Source organism: Lipotes vexillifer, unplaced genomic scaffold (genome assembly GCF_000442215.2).
Source record: "Lipotes vexillifer unplaced genomic scaffold, Lipotes_vexillifer_v1.1 scaffold2, whole genome shotgun sequence".
Classification (NCBI taxonomy): Eukaryota; Metazoa; Chordata; class Mammalia; order Artiodactyla; family Lipotidae; genus Lipotes; species Lipotes vexillifer.
The window spans coordinates 481515-497619 of NW_006786129.1; the positions used below are offsets into that span (position 1 = coordinate 481515).

Below are 16105 nucleotides of genomic sequence, written 5' to 3' on the forward strand. Positions count from 1 at the left end.
GGTAAAATTGGCAGGAAGCAGGAAGAGGATTCACATCTCAAAGGGACAGAGAAAACATTAACAATTGCAGATTTTTTAAGGAAAGGGAAATTAGGTGCTTAGTGTCAGGAAGAAGCCTGTTTCTAAAGTTCAGGCAAGCTGAGGGGGACATGAAGGCCATCTTGATCAGGTGGTACAGTCACTGGGGCGAGGGATTGTTGAAACAGAGCTGGGCAAGATGAACATTCCTAGTAGGAAGAGGCCTTATAACCAAGCCACTGGATTCAGCCGGGATGAAAGGATGGTTGCTCTTTAAGAAGTACCGATAGGACTGTGCTTTGCTGAGTGTAATAAGAGAGGAAGTTCAGGCAGCCACGGAGGCACAGAGCATGGGGCCTGACTGGTGTCGGTCTGATGGCCTCGACCTGGGGAAAGACACCCTTGCCCAGCCCAGCCAGTTCTGGGAGTCCCCGGGGCTCTTACTTGCACGCACTCACTTCTGAGTCCAGGAGGCCTGTGCAGGCACTGGCAGTTTCTTTCCTCTTACCTGTCCGGCCTCTTGGATACTGGCCCTCTTCACGTATGCCAGACAGTGTCTTCTCTTCAGCACTGGCTGGCGGCTGTGGGGTGGGAGGTAGAGAAAGGGTAGAGGAGTGAAGGAAAACTCTGATTTATGCCACAGTGAGAGGTTCCGTGACTGGCAAACACTGTGGGGCTGAGGTTTCTTTTTACTCCTTTCCCTGGAGAAGGCTTGTGTATGGTTTTAGAATGGTCCCCGGGGCCAAGGCAAATGTAGAATCTTTGCTAGATTTTGTCATTGATCTGCTATTGGTAAGATGTAAGAAATGCTTTGAAAAAGTGTAATGTATCAATCCTGTTTTCTCCCTTTCTTAGATACAGCTATTTTGGAGTAAAGCCAACGCTGGACCATCTGAGAGAGTCTCTCTTATGATCTCTGTGACGCAGCCAGACTCAATAGTTGGGATTGTAGCTGTCGACAAAAGTGTGAATCTGATGAATGTCTCAAATGATATTACAATGGAAAATGTGAGTTTAGCTATTTTTTCATTACAAAAATACACATTAAAAGAGAAAAAAAGTGGGGGCTTCCCTGGTGGCGCGGTGGTTGAGAGTCTGCCTACCGATGCAGGGGACACGGGTTCGTGCCCCGGTCCGGGAAGATCCCACATGCCGCGGAGTGGCTGGGCCCGTGAGCCATGGCCACTGAGCCTGCGCGTCTGGAGCCTGTGCTCCGCAATGGGAGAGGCCACGGCAGTGAGAGGCCCGCATACTGAAAAAAAAAAAAAAAAGAAACTTTGTGTTACTTCAGGTATCTAAAGGAAATTTCATTAGTTCCTTTTCAAGTATAAGTCAGTAATCAGTAAAGCTTCTGAATGAAAAGGATCTGCATTCCAGTTGTTAATGTTGGAAAGAGGCTGTTGTGGTCAAGTGTCTTTGCTGTCTTACATGAGAAATGCCACTTAGAGTCTTCCCTCATTGTCATACTGTATTTTAACTGAAGACTCTTGAGAAAGTACTAGGAGATGGACTTGCACAATTCTGAATGACATTGCAAAGAGCTTTAGGTAATTATGGAGTGCTTTCTATTTTGGTTGAATATAATGGTTATAAATAATTACAGTCCCCATTGAATCAGGAATTTGCAGTATATTGAGGGAGTGAAAAATCGTGTTAACCTGCAGAAAACTTACAAACCAAGAAATATATGAACATCTAGTGTTATATAAACTAATCACCTATTCCTTAGTCATTTCATTTTTATTTGTAAGCTCTTTTGTTTTGAATTTCATTTTATTTTTATACAGCAGGTCCTTATTAGTTATCTATTTTATACATATTAGTGTATATATGTCAATCCTAATCTCCCAATTCATCCCTCCCTCCCAACCCCCCGCTTTTCCCCCTTGGTGTCCACATGTTTGTTCTCTACATCTGTGTCTCTCTATTTCTGCCTTGCAAACCGGTTCATCTGTACCATTTTTCTAGATTCCATGTATATGCGTTAATATATGACATTTGTTTTTCTCCTTCTGACTAACTTAACTCTGTATGACAGTCTCTAGGTCCATCCATGTCTCTACAAATAATCCAATTTCATTCCTTTTTGTGGCTAATATTCCATTGTATATATGTACCACAACTTCTTTATCCATTCGTCTGTCGATGGGCATTTAGGTTGCTTCTATGACCTCACTATTGTAAATAGTGCTGCAATGAACATTGGGGTGCATGTGTCTTTTTTTTTTTAACATCTTTATTGGAGTATAATTTCTTTACAATGTTGTGTTAGTTTCTGTTGCATTACAAAGTGAATCAGCTATATGTATACATATGTCCCCATATCTCCTCCCTCTTGCGTCTCCCTCCCAGCATGTGTCTTTTTGAATTACTGTTTTCTCAGGAGTGGGGTTGCTGGGTCATATGGTAATTCTATTTTCAGTTTATTAGGAGCCTCCATACTGTTCTCCATAGTGGCTGTATCAATTTACATTCCCACCAACTGTGCAAGAGGGTTCCCTTTTCTCCACACCCTCTCCAGCATTTGTTGTTTGTAGATTTTCTGATGATGCCCATTCTAACTGGTGTGAGGTGATACCTCATTGTAGTTTTGATTTGCATTTCTCTAATGATTAGTGATGTTGAGCAGCTTTTCATGTGCTTCTTGGCCATCTGTATGTCTTGTTTGGAGAAATGTCTATTTAGATCTTTGGACCATGTTTTGATTGGGTTGTTTGTTTTTTTAATATTGAGCTGCATGAGCTGTTTATATACTTTGGAGATTAATCCTTTGTCTGTTGATTCATTTGCAAATATTTTCTCCCATTCTGAGGGTTGTCTTTTCATCTTGTTTATAGTTTCCTTTGCTGTGCAAAAGCTTTTAAGTTTCATTAGGTCCCATTTGTTTATTTTATATTTCTGTTACTCTAGGAGGTAGGTCAAAAAAGGTCTTGCTGTGACTTATGTCAAAGAGTGTTCTTCCTATGTTTTCCTCTAAGAGTCTTATAGTGTCTGGTCTTACATTTAGGGCTTTAATCTATTTTGAGTATATTTTTGTGTATGGTGTCAGGGAGTGGTCTAATTTCATTCTTTTACATGTAGCTGTCCAGTTTTCCCAGCACGACTTATTGAAGAGACTGTCTTTTCTCCATTGTATATCTTTGCCTCCTTTGTCATAGATTAGTTGACCATAGGTGCGTGGGTTTATCTCTGGACTTTTCTATGCTGTTCCATCGATCTATATTTCTGTTTTTGTGCCAGTACCATATTGTGTTAATTAGTGTAGCTTTATAGTATAGTCTGAACTCAGGAAGTCTGATTCATCCAGCTCCATTTTTTTCCCCTCAAGATTGCTTTGGCTATTTGGGGTCTTTTGTTCCTCCATACAAATTTTAAGATTTTTTGTTCTAGTTCTGTAAAAAATGCCATTGGTAATTTGATAGGGATTGCATCGAATCTGTAGATTGCTTTGGGTAGTATAGTCATTTTCACAATATTTATTCTTCCAATCCAACAACATGGTGTATCTCTCCATCTGTTTGTGTCATCTTTGATTTCTTTCATCAGTGTCTTATAGTTTTCTGAGTATAAGTCTTTTACCTCCTCAGGTAGGTTTATTTCTAGGTATTTTATTCTTTTTGTTGCAATGGTGAATGGGATTGTTTCCTTAATTTCTCTTTCTGATCTTTTGTTGTTAGTGTATAGGAATGCAAGAGATTTCTGTGCATTAATTTTGTATGCTGCAACTTTACCAGATTCATTGATAGGCTCTAGTAGTTTTCTGGTGGCATCGTTAGGATTCTTTATGTATAGTATCATGTCATCTGCAAACAGTGACAGTTTTACTTCTTCTTTTCCAGTTTGGATTCCTTTTATTTCTTTTTCCTCTCTGATTGCCGTGGCTAGGACTTCCAAAACTATGTTGAGTAATAGTGGTGAGAGTGGACATCCTTGTCTTGTTCCTGATCTTAGATGAAATGCTTTCAGTTCTTCACCATTGAGAATGATGTTTGCTGTGGGTCTGTCGTATATGGCCTTTATTATGTTGAGGTAGCTTCCCTCTTTGCCCACTTCCTGGAGAGTTTTTATCATAAATGGGTGTTGAATTTTCTTAAAAGCTTTTCGGCATCTATTGAGATGATCATATGGTTTTTATTTTTCAATTGTTAATTGAAATGGTGTATCACATTGATTGATTGGCATATATGGAAGAATCCTTGCATCCCTGGGATAAATCCCACTTGATCATGGTGTATGATCCTTTTAAAGTGTTGTTGGATTCTGTTTCCTAGTATTTTGTTGAGGATTTTTGCATCTATATTCATCAGCAATATTGGTCTGTAATTTTCTTTTTTTGTGGTATCTTTGTCTGGTTTAGTATCAAGGTGATGGTGGCCTCGTATAACGAGTTTGGGAGTGTTCCTTCCTCTGCAATTTTTTTTTCTTCTGTTTTTTTCCTCTGCAAGTTTTGGAAGAGTTTGAGAAAGATGGGTGTTAGCTCTTCTCTAAATGTTTGATAGAATTCACCTGTGAAGCCATCTGGTCTTGGACTTTTGTTTGCTGGAAGATTTTTAATCACAGTGTCAATTTCATTACTTGTGATTGGTCTGTTCATATTTTCTATTTCTTCCTGGTTCAGTCTTGGAAGGTTATACCTTTCTAAGAATTTGTCCATTTCTTCCAGGTTGTCCATTTTATTGGCATAGAGTTGCTTGTAGTAGTCTCTTAGGATGCTTTGTATTTCTGCAGTGTCTGTTGTAACTTCTCCTTTTTCGTTTCTGATTTTTTGATTTGAATCCTCTCCCTCTTTTTCTGATGAGTCTGACTAAAGGTTTACATATTTTGTTTATCTTCTCAAAGAACAATCTTTTAGTGTTATTGATCTTTGCTATTGTTTTCTTTGTTTCTATTTCATTTACTTCTGCTCTGATCTTTATGATTTCTTTCCTTCTACTAACTTTGGGTTTTGTTTGTTCTTCTTTCTCTAGTTCCTTTAGGTGTAAGGTTAGATTGTTTATTGGAGATTTTTCTTGTTTCTTGAGGTAGGATTGTATTGCTGTAGACTTCCCTCTTAGAACTGCTTTTGCTGCCTCCCATAGGTTTTGGACCATAGTGTTTTCATTGTTATTTGTTTCTAGGTATTTTTTAATTTCCTCTTTGATTTCTTCAGTGATCTCTTGCTTATTTAGTTACGTATTGTTTAGCTTTCATGTGTTTGTGTTTTTTACATTTTTTTCCCTGTAATTTATTTCTAATCTCATAGTGTTGTGGTTGGAAAAGATGCTTTATATGATTTCAATTTTCTTAAATTTACTGAGGCTTGATTTGTGACCCAAGATGTGATCTATCCTGGAGAATGTTCTGTGTGCACTTGAGAAGAAAATGTAATCTGCTGTTTTCAGATTGAATGTCCTATAAATATCAACTAAATCTATCTGGTCTGTTGTGTCATTTAGAGCTTGTGTTTCCTTATTAATTTTCTGTCTGGATGATCTGTCCATTGGTGTAAGTGAGGTGTTAAAGTCCCCCACTATTCCTGTGTTACTGTTGATTTCCTCTTTTATAGCTGTTAGCATTTGTCTTATGTATTGAGGTGCTCCTATGTTGGGCGCATATATATTTATAATTGTTATATTTTCTTGTTGGATTGTTCCCTTGATCATTTTGTAATGTCCTTCCTTGTCTCTTGTAACATTCTTTATTTTAAAGTCTATTTTGTCTGGTATGAATATTGGTACTCCAGCTTTCTTGTGATTTCCATTTGCATGGAATATCTTTTTCCATCCCCTCACTTTCAGTCTGTATTTGTCCCTAGGTTTGAAGTGGTTCGCTTGTATACAGCATATATAAGGGTCTTGTTTTTGTATCCATTTAGGAGCCTGTGTCTTTTGGTTGGAACATGTAATCCATTCACATTTGAGGTAATTATTGATATGTATGTTCCTATTACCATTTTCTTAATTGTTTTGGGTTTGTTTTTGTAGGTCCTTTTCTTCTCTTGTGTTCCCCACTTAGAGAAGTTCCTTTAGCATTTGTTGTTCCTTTAGCATTTGTTGAGCTGGTTTGGTGGTGCTGAATTCTCTTAGCTTTTGCTTGTCTGTAAAGCTTGATTTCTCTGTTGAATCTGAGATCCTTGCTGGGTAGAGTAGTCTTGGTTGTAGGTTCTTCCCTTTCATCACTTTAAATATATCATGCCACTCCCTTCTGGCTTGTAGAGTTTCTGTTGAGAAATAAGCTGTTAACCTTATGGGAGTTCTCTTGTATGTTATTTGTCATTTTTCCCTTGTTGCTTTTAATAACTTTTCTTTGTCTTTGGTTTTTGTCAGTTTGATTACCCTGTGTCTTGGCATGTTTCTTCTTGGGTTTACCCTGCCTGGGACTCTCTGCACTTCCTCGACTTGGGTGGCTATTTCCTTTCCCATGTTAGGGAAGTTTTTGACTATAATCTCTTCAAATATTTTCTTGGGTCCTTTCTCTCTCTCTTCTCCTTCTGGGACCCGTATAACGTGAATGTTGGTGGGTCTAATGTTGTCCCAGAAGTCTCTTAGGCTGTTTTCATTTCTTTTCATACTTTTTTCTTTATTCTGTTCTGCCCCAATGATTTCCACTGTTCTGTCTTCCAGGTCACTTATCTGTTCTTCTGCTGCAGTTATTCTGGTATTGCTTCCTTCTAGTGCATTTTTCAATTCAGTTATTGTATTGTTCATCTCTGTTTGTTTGTTCTTTAATTCTTCTAGGTGTTTGTTCTTTAATTCTTCTAGGTCTTTGGTAAACATTTCTTGCATCTTCTCAGTCTTTGCCTCCATTCTTTTTCTGAGATCCTGGATCATCTTCACTATCATTATTCTGAATTTTTTCTTAAGGTTGCCTATCTCCACTTCATTTAGTTGTTTTTCTGGGGTTTTATCTTGTTCCTTCATCTGGTACACAGTCCTCTTTCTTTTCATTTTGTCTGTCTTTCTGTGAATATGGTTTTCATTCCACAGGCTGCAGGACTGTAGCTCCTCCTGACAGGCTGCAAGATTGTAGTTCTTCTTGCTTCTGCTGTCTGCCGTCTGGAGGATGAGGCTATCTAAGAGGGTTGTGCCAGCTTCCTGATAGGAGGGTCTGGTGGTAGCTAGAGCTTGGTGTTGCTCTGTTGGGCAGAGCTCAATAAAACTTTAACCCGCTTGTCTGCTGATGGGTGGGGCTGAGTTTCCTCCCCATTGGTTGTTTGGTCAGGGTGACCCAGCACTGGAGGCTACAGGCTCTTTGGTGGGGTTAATGGTGGTCTCTGGGAGGACTCTTGCCAAGGAGTACTTCCCAGAACTTCTGCTGCCAGTGTCCTTGTCCCCACGGTGAGCCACAGCCACCCCCGACCTTTGCAGGAGACCCTCCAACATTTGCAGGTAGGTCTCATTCAGTCTCCTATGGGGTCACTGTTCCCTCCTCCTGGGTCCTGATGTGCAAACTACTTTGTGTGTGCCCACCAGGAGTGGAGTCTCTGTTTCCCCCAGTCCTGTTGAAGTCCTGCAGTCAAATCCCGCTAGCCTTCAAAGTCTGATTCTCTGGGAATTCCTCCTCCCATTGCCGGATCCCCAGGTTGCAAAGCCCAATGCGTGGCTCAGAACCTTCACTCCAGTGGATGGACTTCTGTGATATAATTGTTCTCCAGTTTGTGAGTCACCCACCCAGCAGTTATGGGATTTGATTTTATTGTGATTGCGCCCCTCCTACCGTCTCATTTTGGCTTCTCCTCTGTCTTTGGATGTGGGGTATCTTTCTTGGTGAGTTCCAGTGTCTTCCTGTCAATGATTGTTCAGCAGTTACTTGTGATTCTGGTGCTCTTACAAGAGGGGATGAGCGCACGTCCTTCTACTCTGCCATTTTTAACCAATCTCTGTAAGTTCTTTATATGTACTTGTCAGTGAAATCTAGACTGTATAACCCACATCCACTGATTGATTAACTACAGTGATTAAGAACACATCAGGAAGAAAGATATATATGTATAGCCTAATTTTGTCATCTTGTTGTAAAATCAATCCATTTGAGAAAAATTATACATTTTTCTTCAGTCTATGCAGCAAATTTTTCTCATTCCTTTTTAAAAAAAACTCCTTTAAAACCAATTGTTCACTTGTTTTCTCTTGCCTTCACTTAAATTCACATTATATTCTAAAAAGTCTGTAGCATTTTGCATTTGATTTAACTGAATATAGCATCTTTCATTTTACAGCTTGCTAAATATCTTAATAAATATATTATTTCATTTTTCCTTCCATATATATGTGTACACACACAAATACACACACACACGTGCTCTCTTTGTCTCTGTCTCTATATCTTGCTGTACGTTTACATTAAATTTTGTCAGATATTAAGATTGCTATCCCAGCTTTCTTTTGATTCAAATATACTTGGCTGGTATATTTTTCCATCTTTTTATTTTCAACCTTTTGTAAGTTTTTGTTTTACCAATATCTTTTAGATAGCATATTATTATATTTTGCTTTTGTTTTTTTAATCGAATCTGATAGTGTCTTTTAATAAGCTTATTTAACCCATTTACAAATCAGTCCTTGCTCTAATTAAGACTTATTTCTGCTTTTTTATTTCATATTTTAAAAGTTAGACTACTTCCTTTTTGTTTCTTTTTATTCTTTCTGTGGTTTTGGAAGTTACACATTCTATTTTTATTTCCATGATAGATGCCCTTGACTCATGAATTGTGCTTATATTTATTTATCCTTATTGATTTCTTAAGATTATCAATATTTGTATCTTCATCTGAGAAGGCAAGCATTTTAGTATGCTCTCATATTCTTATGCATTCTTTTTGTGTCTCCCTGTCTGCACCTCCTTCCCCAACCCTGCCCAGATCATGTTGCTGTTGTACAGAATTTTTGTTCTTTGTCATGATGAATTGCGCTTTCAATATATACTCTCCCTTCATTTTTTGATTCTGGAAATTTACATCCATTATTTCTTCCTATAGTTCTTTTCTCTCCATTTCTTCTCCTTTTCAGAGATTGGCACTTCTACTTTTTTTCTCCATATCTCTTAGCTTTGTTTTTTTTTTTTTTTTTTGCGGTATGCGGGCTGCTCACTGCCGTGGCCTCTCCCGCCATGGAGCACAGGCTCCGGACACGCAGGGTCAGCGGCCATGGCTCACGGGCCCAGCCGCTCCGCGGCATGTGGGATCCTCCCGGACCGGGGCACGAACCCGTGTCCCCTGCATCGGCAGGCGGACTCTCAACCACTGCACCACCAGGGAAGCCCCTCTCTTAGCTTTTTGTTTTATGTTTTTTGTCTCTTTTGTCTTTTATTTATTTCTTTGGGAGAGTTCCTCAATTGACTCTTTCTGCTCACTGATTATTCATCAGCTGTATCTATCCTACTTTGATGGATATCCTACGTTTATATCAGCTGTTATACTTTTAATGTATATTATTTTCATTTAGTTCTTATATTTTTTCTTGTTTTATATTGCTAATATTTTACCTTACCTATATTTACTATGTTTATTTTAAATTCTTGAGCTGACTTTTCAGTATTCTGCTTCACACGTTGTATGTTGTCCAGTTGGATGTCTTTTATGGAAATTATATTCAGATAGCTAGTTGATTTGGCTGCTACTCTGATAATGTCTGTTGGGGAAGGCTGAACACCAGGCTCCAATCTGTGTATGTCTTGTGAGTTTAAAGAAAGGCGAGAGGTTGAGCTTCAGGGACTCGAGAACTACTCTTGATCCTCCCAGTGTGCTGTCCCCTTCCACTCAGTGGTTCACTTTTAAGCTCTTAGGGAAAAGCAGCCCAGGAAGCCACGGTCTCCTGAGGTGATGACCCCAGCCCTGAGGGTTTGGAGGAGTAGAGGAGGAAGAGTGAGGAGTGCTTGAAGGCCAGGGGTCTGTTCATGTTTCCTCGCCCTCTCACACCAGAAGGGCAGAGGTGCTCACTTGGTATTATCCTGGCCACACTGCCTGCCTGCTGGCTGCTGGTTTTGGCAGTGAAATTGCAAGGAATGATTGTCCTGAGGCTACCTTCTGATGAGAAGCATGAGCAGAATTTAAAAACCTCCCTCCAACCGTCATCTGACTGCTATTTGTAGCAGCTTTCTGCCATCTGCTTCCTCCAGCACTCCAAATCGAGATACCCTTCCCTCTGCTGCAGGCTTTCTTGTTCTACTCATCCAAGTTTCTTGCTTGCTTTTATTGTTTCTCCAGAGTTGGCTCTGGAGGAGGGAGTCAAGAGCCTATGATAATAGACTGTTTTGGTTTCTTTCATTCTTGTTAAATTTATAGGTGATGCCCGGAGACTCTTGAATGCCTTGGAATAGTTTAAGTGTCCTAGATCTTGCAGGACTAATTTTCAGATACCAGACTTCCCTTGCTGCAGCTTTGACAGTGCCTTTCACTGAGCCAGTGAGAAAAGGAGGACTTCTTTATGCAAGAGATGCTTCTTCCTAGATAATTCCATAGATTTGCACCTGAGTGTCAGCAGAAGGACATCTTGCACATAGTGGTGTTCTGTGGCAGAGTTGGAGTTATGGAACGAAAACCTTTTCTCTTCATCCTATCTGGCTCTGGCTCCGTTGTCTATAGTTGAACTAACTATATTGGCTAGCTTGATGAGATATTATGAAATTTTCTGTTTTCTCATTCCATTGTTTTCTTCTTGGTACCTGTTCTAGCAGCATGTTTACTTAACATGGATGTAGCAGTGGTGTTGTTAGTATAGCAGAAGCAGTGGTTTGGGTGTTTAATTTTAAACTTGGTGTGTCTTTTTTTTTTTTAACATCTTTATTGGGGTATAATTGCTTTACAATGGTGTGTTAGTTTCTGCTTTATAACAGAGTGAATCAGTTATACATATACATATGTTCCCATATCTCTTCCCTCTTTGTCTCCCTCCCTCCCACCCTCCCTATCCCACCCCTCCAGACAGCCACAAAGAACCGAGCCAGTTTCCCTGTGCCATGCGGCTGCTTCCCACTGGCTATCTACCTTACGTTTGTTAGTATAACTTGGTGTGTTTTTAAACTTACACTTAGAACCTTTAGTAATTTTTTCCCTGTCTTTGTCTTAGTTTGTCAGTCTTAATGCTAATGTAAATAAGGGAAATGTATCAAAATAGTTACCAAAAAGTGTATAATATCTTTTTTTTACCATAGTAAAATACATACAACATAAAATTTGCCTCTTTAACCATTTGCAGAAATACAGTTCAGTGGCATTAATTACATTCATATATTGTACAACCATCATAACTGTCTATTTCCAAAACTTTCATCACTGTAAACAGAGACTCTGTGACCATGAAGCAATAACTTTCCATTACCCTCTTCCATTAGCAACCCTGGTAACCTCTAATCTACTTCTGATTTTCTGAATTTGCTTATTCTAGGTATTTCATATAAGTGGAATCATACAATATTTGTCCTTTTGTGTTTGCCTTATTTCACTGAGCACAATGTTTTCAAGGTGCATCCATGTTGTGGCATGTATCAGAACTTTACTTCTTCTTATGGCTGAATGATATTCCATTGTGTATATATGCCACATTTTGTTTGTTTATTCTTCTATTGATGATGCTTAGGTTGTTTCTACCTTTTGGCTATTGTAACTAATGCTGCAGTGAACACTGGTGTACAGATATCTCTTTGAGTCCCTATTTTCAGTTCTTTTGGGTATATATGGAGGATTGGAATTGCTGGGTCATATTCTAATTCTGTGTTTATATGTACCAATTTTACTTACTCTTTTAGCCTATTTTACTCACTCTTGATAGCAATGAGTACTGTTCTTGAAAAGTAGCATTGCTAATCAGATACATGCAAATATCTCGTTATTGAAGAGCTATCTCATTGATGTAATTTGCATCACTTTGATTATCAATAAGGTTGAATATTTTTCTGCTTATTCATAATTTGTGTTTCCTCTTTTGTGAGTTGTCTCTTTGTGTTATTTTAAAGAATTTAGTTAACTGACTTAAAAAAAATAAATTTATTTATTTATTTTTGGCTGCATTGGGTCTTCGTTGCTGTGTGCGGGGTTCCTCTAGTTGCAGCGAGCGGGTGCTACTCTTCGTTGTGGTGCGTGGACTTCTCATTGCAGTGACTTCTCTTGTGGGGGAGCATGGGCTCTAGGTGTGCGGGCTTCAGTAGTTGTGGCATGCGGGCTCAGTAGTTGTGGCTCTTGGGCTCTAGAGTTCAGGCTCAGTAGCTGTGGCACACGGGCTTAGGTGCTCCATGGCATGTGGGATCTTCCTGGACCAAGGCTCGAACCTGTGTCCCCTGCATTGGCAGGTGGATTCTTAACCACTCTGCCACTAGCGAAGTCCCTAACTGACAGTTTTTTAGAACTTATGTTAGCTATCCAATTGAACCCATTTATCTTTGTCAAAAGTATGAGTCATTTTTAACGCTGATCTCTACGTGTTGGTCTTGTCAACAAGGCCACACTTCTTAGGCATTCTGGATTGCTGAACAGAATAAAAATAAGTTTAAAAAAGAAGTGTAATTTTGGCTGATTGAATTACGATCATGGCATTTACATATTCATTATTCTTCCATTTGTGTCATTTTCAAATTTGATAAGCATATGGGCTGTCTCTTATCTAAGGTATATATCAGAACTGTTGAGAGGGCAGAACAGGTTGATATGAATGCATTCATTCCGTATATTTTATCTTTCCTTAGGTGGTCCATGAACTGGAACTTTATAACACAGGATATTCTTTAGGCATGTTCATGAATTCTTTTGCAGTCTTTCAGGTATGTTTAGTTTGCTATATAATTTGAAAAGATATTAATATATTTTACTGCTGCAAAGTTAATTTCAGAATTAATTATCTAAATTTTGAAATGTTAGCCTCTTATTAAATTTATTTAATTTAACCTTTTATTAAGTGTGTTATATAAATGTAATTTGAAATGGAAAGATAGTCATCCTTCTAGTTTTAAAAGCAAATGAATAAATTCACCATTAGAGAAATAATGGAATTTGTCATTATAATTTCTTTCTTTTATATCACTTTACTTGACCTTGAAATGTCTCTTTCTTCATGTGAGAGAGAGAGAGTGTGTGTGTGTGTGTGTGTGTGTGTGTGTGTGTGTGTGTGTATGTCTGTGTCTGGGTATGAGAGAGAGAATGTATACTCATGTATGTACCTAAACTCTCAAAAATGAGCAGGAGTTAAAAAGAAAAGGGAACTACTTTCACATGCTACACAAAAACGAATGAGCAAGGGTGAGTTAGGAGTATGGGAGTCTGACAACTTAGAGGACATTTAAACTTGTGTTTTAAAAGAAAATTAAAATTATTCTTTCTAGGAGTGTGGCCTCTGGGTGTTGACAGATGCAAACCTTGTGAAGAATTTCATTGATGTTTGTAAGTGAAATCTGGCAAAGTGCTTTTAAAGTAATTAAGTCTTTCATCTGAAGTGTTTATAGTTACTTATGTAAGTATGAATACTTTCTGGCTGAACATGAATATTGTAATTTTCATTTTCTCTTCTCGTATCCTACAGTGTTTGCAGTTTAATGTACTTGAAAGTACATCTGGACCATGACATGGAGTGTTTTTCACCTCCTGTCTAGATCTTTGTAATGAATGCTTTCCATTTGCTCTCTGTAATTTTTTGACATAGTTATATTTCTGGACATATTGGAAGATCTTATGCCCCCAATTTGTGTTGTAAACTGTGGTGTTATTTTGGAATCAGTTAAAAGGGGCAACGTATTTTTGAAACATTTTTGTTCTCTAGCTTTTTATTGTTCACCTAGAAAATAGCCCAGGCGTCATAAAGTGTGCTGTCAATACACACACACACACACACACACACACACACACACACACATACACACGCACGTACGCACGCACGCACTTGTCTCCTCAATCTGAGTTCTTTGCGGGCAGAGTCACATCTGTACATCCTAGTTCCCTGGATTGCTAAATAGAGTTGACCACCCAACTAATTAAAAGAAGTGTGCTTTTAGGAAGAAGTCATAAAACATTTTGACTGAAGGAAATGTATAACTGAGAATGAGTAATTCTAGAAGTTGTTCTCTTTTCTTTCAGGTAAAATCATACGAAATCATCTTGAAAGGCCACAGAACTATCATAGTTTCTATCCATGAATTCCCCGTTTCTGTCACATATTCCCAGTTAGTCCACACTAAGCCCCAGTCTCTCCAGCTTTGGGTTGTTTATTGACACCACAGGACACCTGACCCTCTGTCCTGAAGTTATAAGAATAATTTTATAGTCTTAAAGATTTTATGAAGTCATTATGATCTCTATGTATTAAAGACACATGGCACATTTAGCTTTCTTCATATAATCATCTATCCTAGGCAGCCTTCCAGACCAATCTATGCTTTTCCATTCTCTCTCTGTCAGTCTCAGCTTTTACCTATCTTTGTTGATGTTTACTTATCGAATCCTGGTGCACACTGTAATACTCATTCTGTTGTTGTTAGTAATACTTATTGTATTCTTTACCTTTTCTGAGACCCTTCTACCTTTTCACTGTAACAGAAGAAGCCTGATACTCTTACTAGCATATTATGTTGCTAGAAACCTTCAAGTGATTGAATTCTTCCCTAGTCCCTTGTCCTTGCATGACACCTTTCCCATTAAACTCAACTCTGGAACACCCTGTTTATTCTACCCCTGTTTCTGCACCCTGATGCCCCCAAAATAACCTTAACTTTGATATGTCACAAACCATCACTTTTCCCTAATATGATTTGACTGATATATGAGCTCTTGAGTTGATATGATTCCACATATCTGTTAATGAAATTATCATCTACCCACATGTCTGCATCAGAAACCTGGAACTCATCCTTAATTCTTTCCTCTCTCTGTCAGATGTGGAACAGCAGAGTGGTTAAGAAAGGAACTTGCCATTAAATACTTCTGACTTTGAATTCTGGCTTTATGATCCTCAGAAAATTCATTAAGTTCCCTAAACCTCAGGTTTCTCTCTGAATTATAGGAAGAATAATATTACCTATATTACAGGGTTGTTAGGAGGTTACAACCAAAAGGATGTAAAATGCGTAGCACATGTTTGGCACTCACAAGTCTGCAATTACCTATTGTCTCATCCCTCAGATCCAGTTTGTTCATTCATTATTCAGTAGATGATATTAATTGCATGCCTGACATGTAGGAGGCAATGGAGATTCCAGCTTGGTCTAGTGGGTCAAGCCAGCACACAGAGGAGTATGCTGAGGTACAGCCTGCCGTGGGTGCACACAGAGGTCATCCAGCTGAGAGGCAGAGCAGGGTCGTTTCTCAAGGCTGTGCTTTCTCTCCTCTCGCTCATCAGCATGCCTCCTTGGGTGCCACAGGAGCCCCCTGTTTCTCCTGCCTCATTCCCCCAGCTCTAAACCACTGTTCACACTGAGACCAGAGTTACCATTATAAAACATGGGTTAGATCGTGCTTCTAACTTGTTTCAAAACCTTCAGTAGGCCATCATTACTTAAACGATCAAGTCCAAATCCTTCAGCGTGGGATAACTGATATTTTAAAATCTGAACCCAAGCATTTGTTCTGTTCTCATTTTAGTCCGCTCTGCCCTAATACACATTGTCATATTCCGGACATGCTTTTGTACTTAGCTTATTTTTTTTCTCTTGTATGAGATACTCCATCTTTTTTTTTTTTTTTTTTGCGGTACGCGGGCCTCTCACCGCTGCGGCCCCTCCCGTTGCGGAGCACAGGCTCTGGACGCGCAGGCTCAGCGGCCATGGCTCACGGGCCCAGCCGCGGACTCTCAACCACTGCGCCACCAGGGAAGCCCCGAGATACTCTATCTTTATCTGGAGTCGTAAGGAAATGGAATGCAGAAGACAGCGCAGAATGGGTTTTCTCCTCTAACCGTACCCTGTCCACTGTGCAGAGGCTGTAAAATCACCCGTTCTCTGCATGGTGGACATTTGGCCTGTGTGCGCTATCGCTCTTAGCATGTATTTGTCCGCCTCCTCTATAGACAATGGGTGGAGCTCATCACATTCATCTTGCTATCTTTGGTACCTTCTACAGTATAATTCTTTTTACACTTTAGTTTGAAAGAAAAGTTGAAAGAATAGAGATAGGTATGTCTATATGTCAGCC

At 39.1% G+C, this 16105-nt stretch overlaps 1 protein-coding gene across 1 annotated transcript in view; it reads left to right on the plus strand.

The window, feature by feature from the left end:
• The window catches only part of CD109 (CD109 molecule), a 120510-nt gene that overhangs the window by 59618 nt on the left and 44787 nt on the right, over positions 1-16105 (plus strand). The window contains exons 15-17 of the mRNA XM_007458403.1: positions 874-1026; positions 12676-12750; positions 13309-13366. Coding sequence (XP_007458465.1) covers positions 874-1026; positions 12676-12750; positions 13309-13366 — 286 coding nt within the window. The remainder of the gene's footprint in view (positions 1-873; positions 1027-12675; positions 12751-13308; positions 13367-16105) is intronic.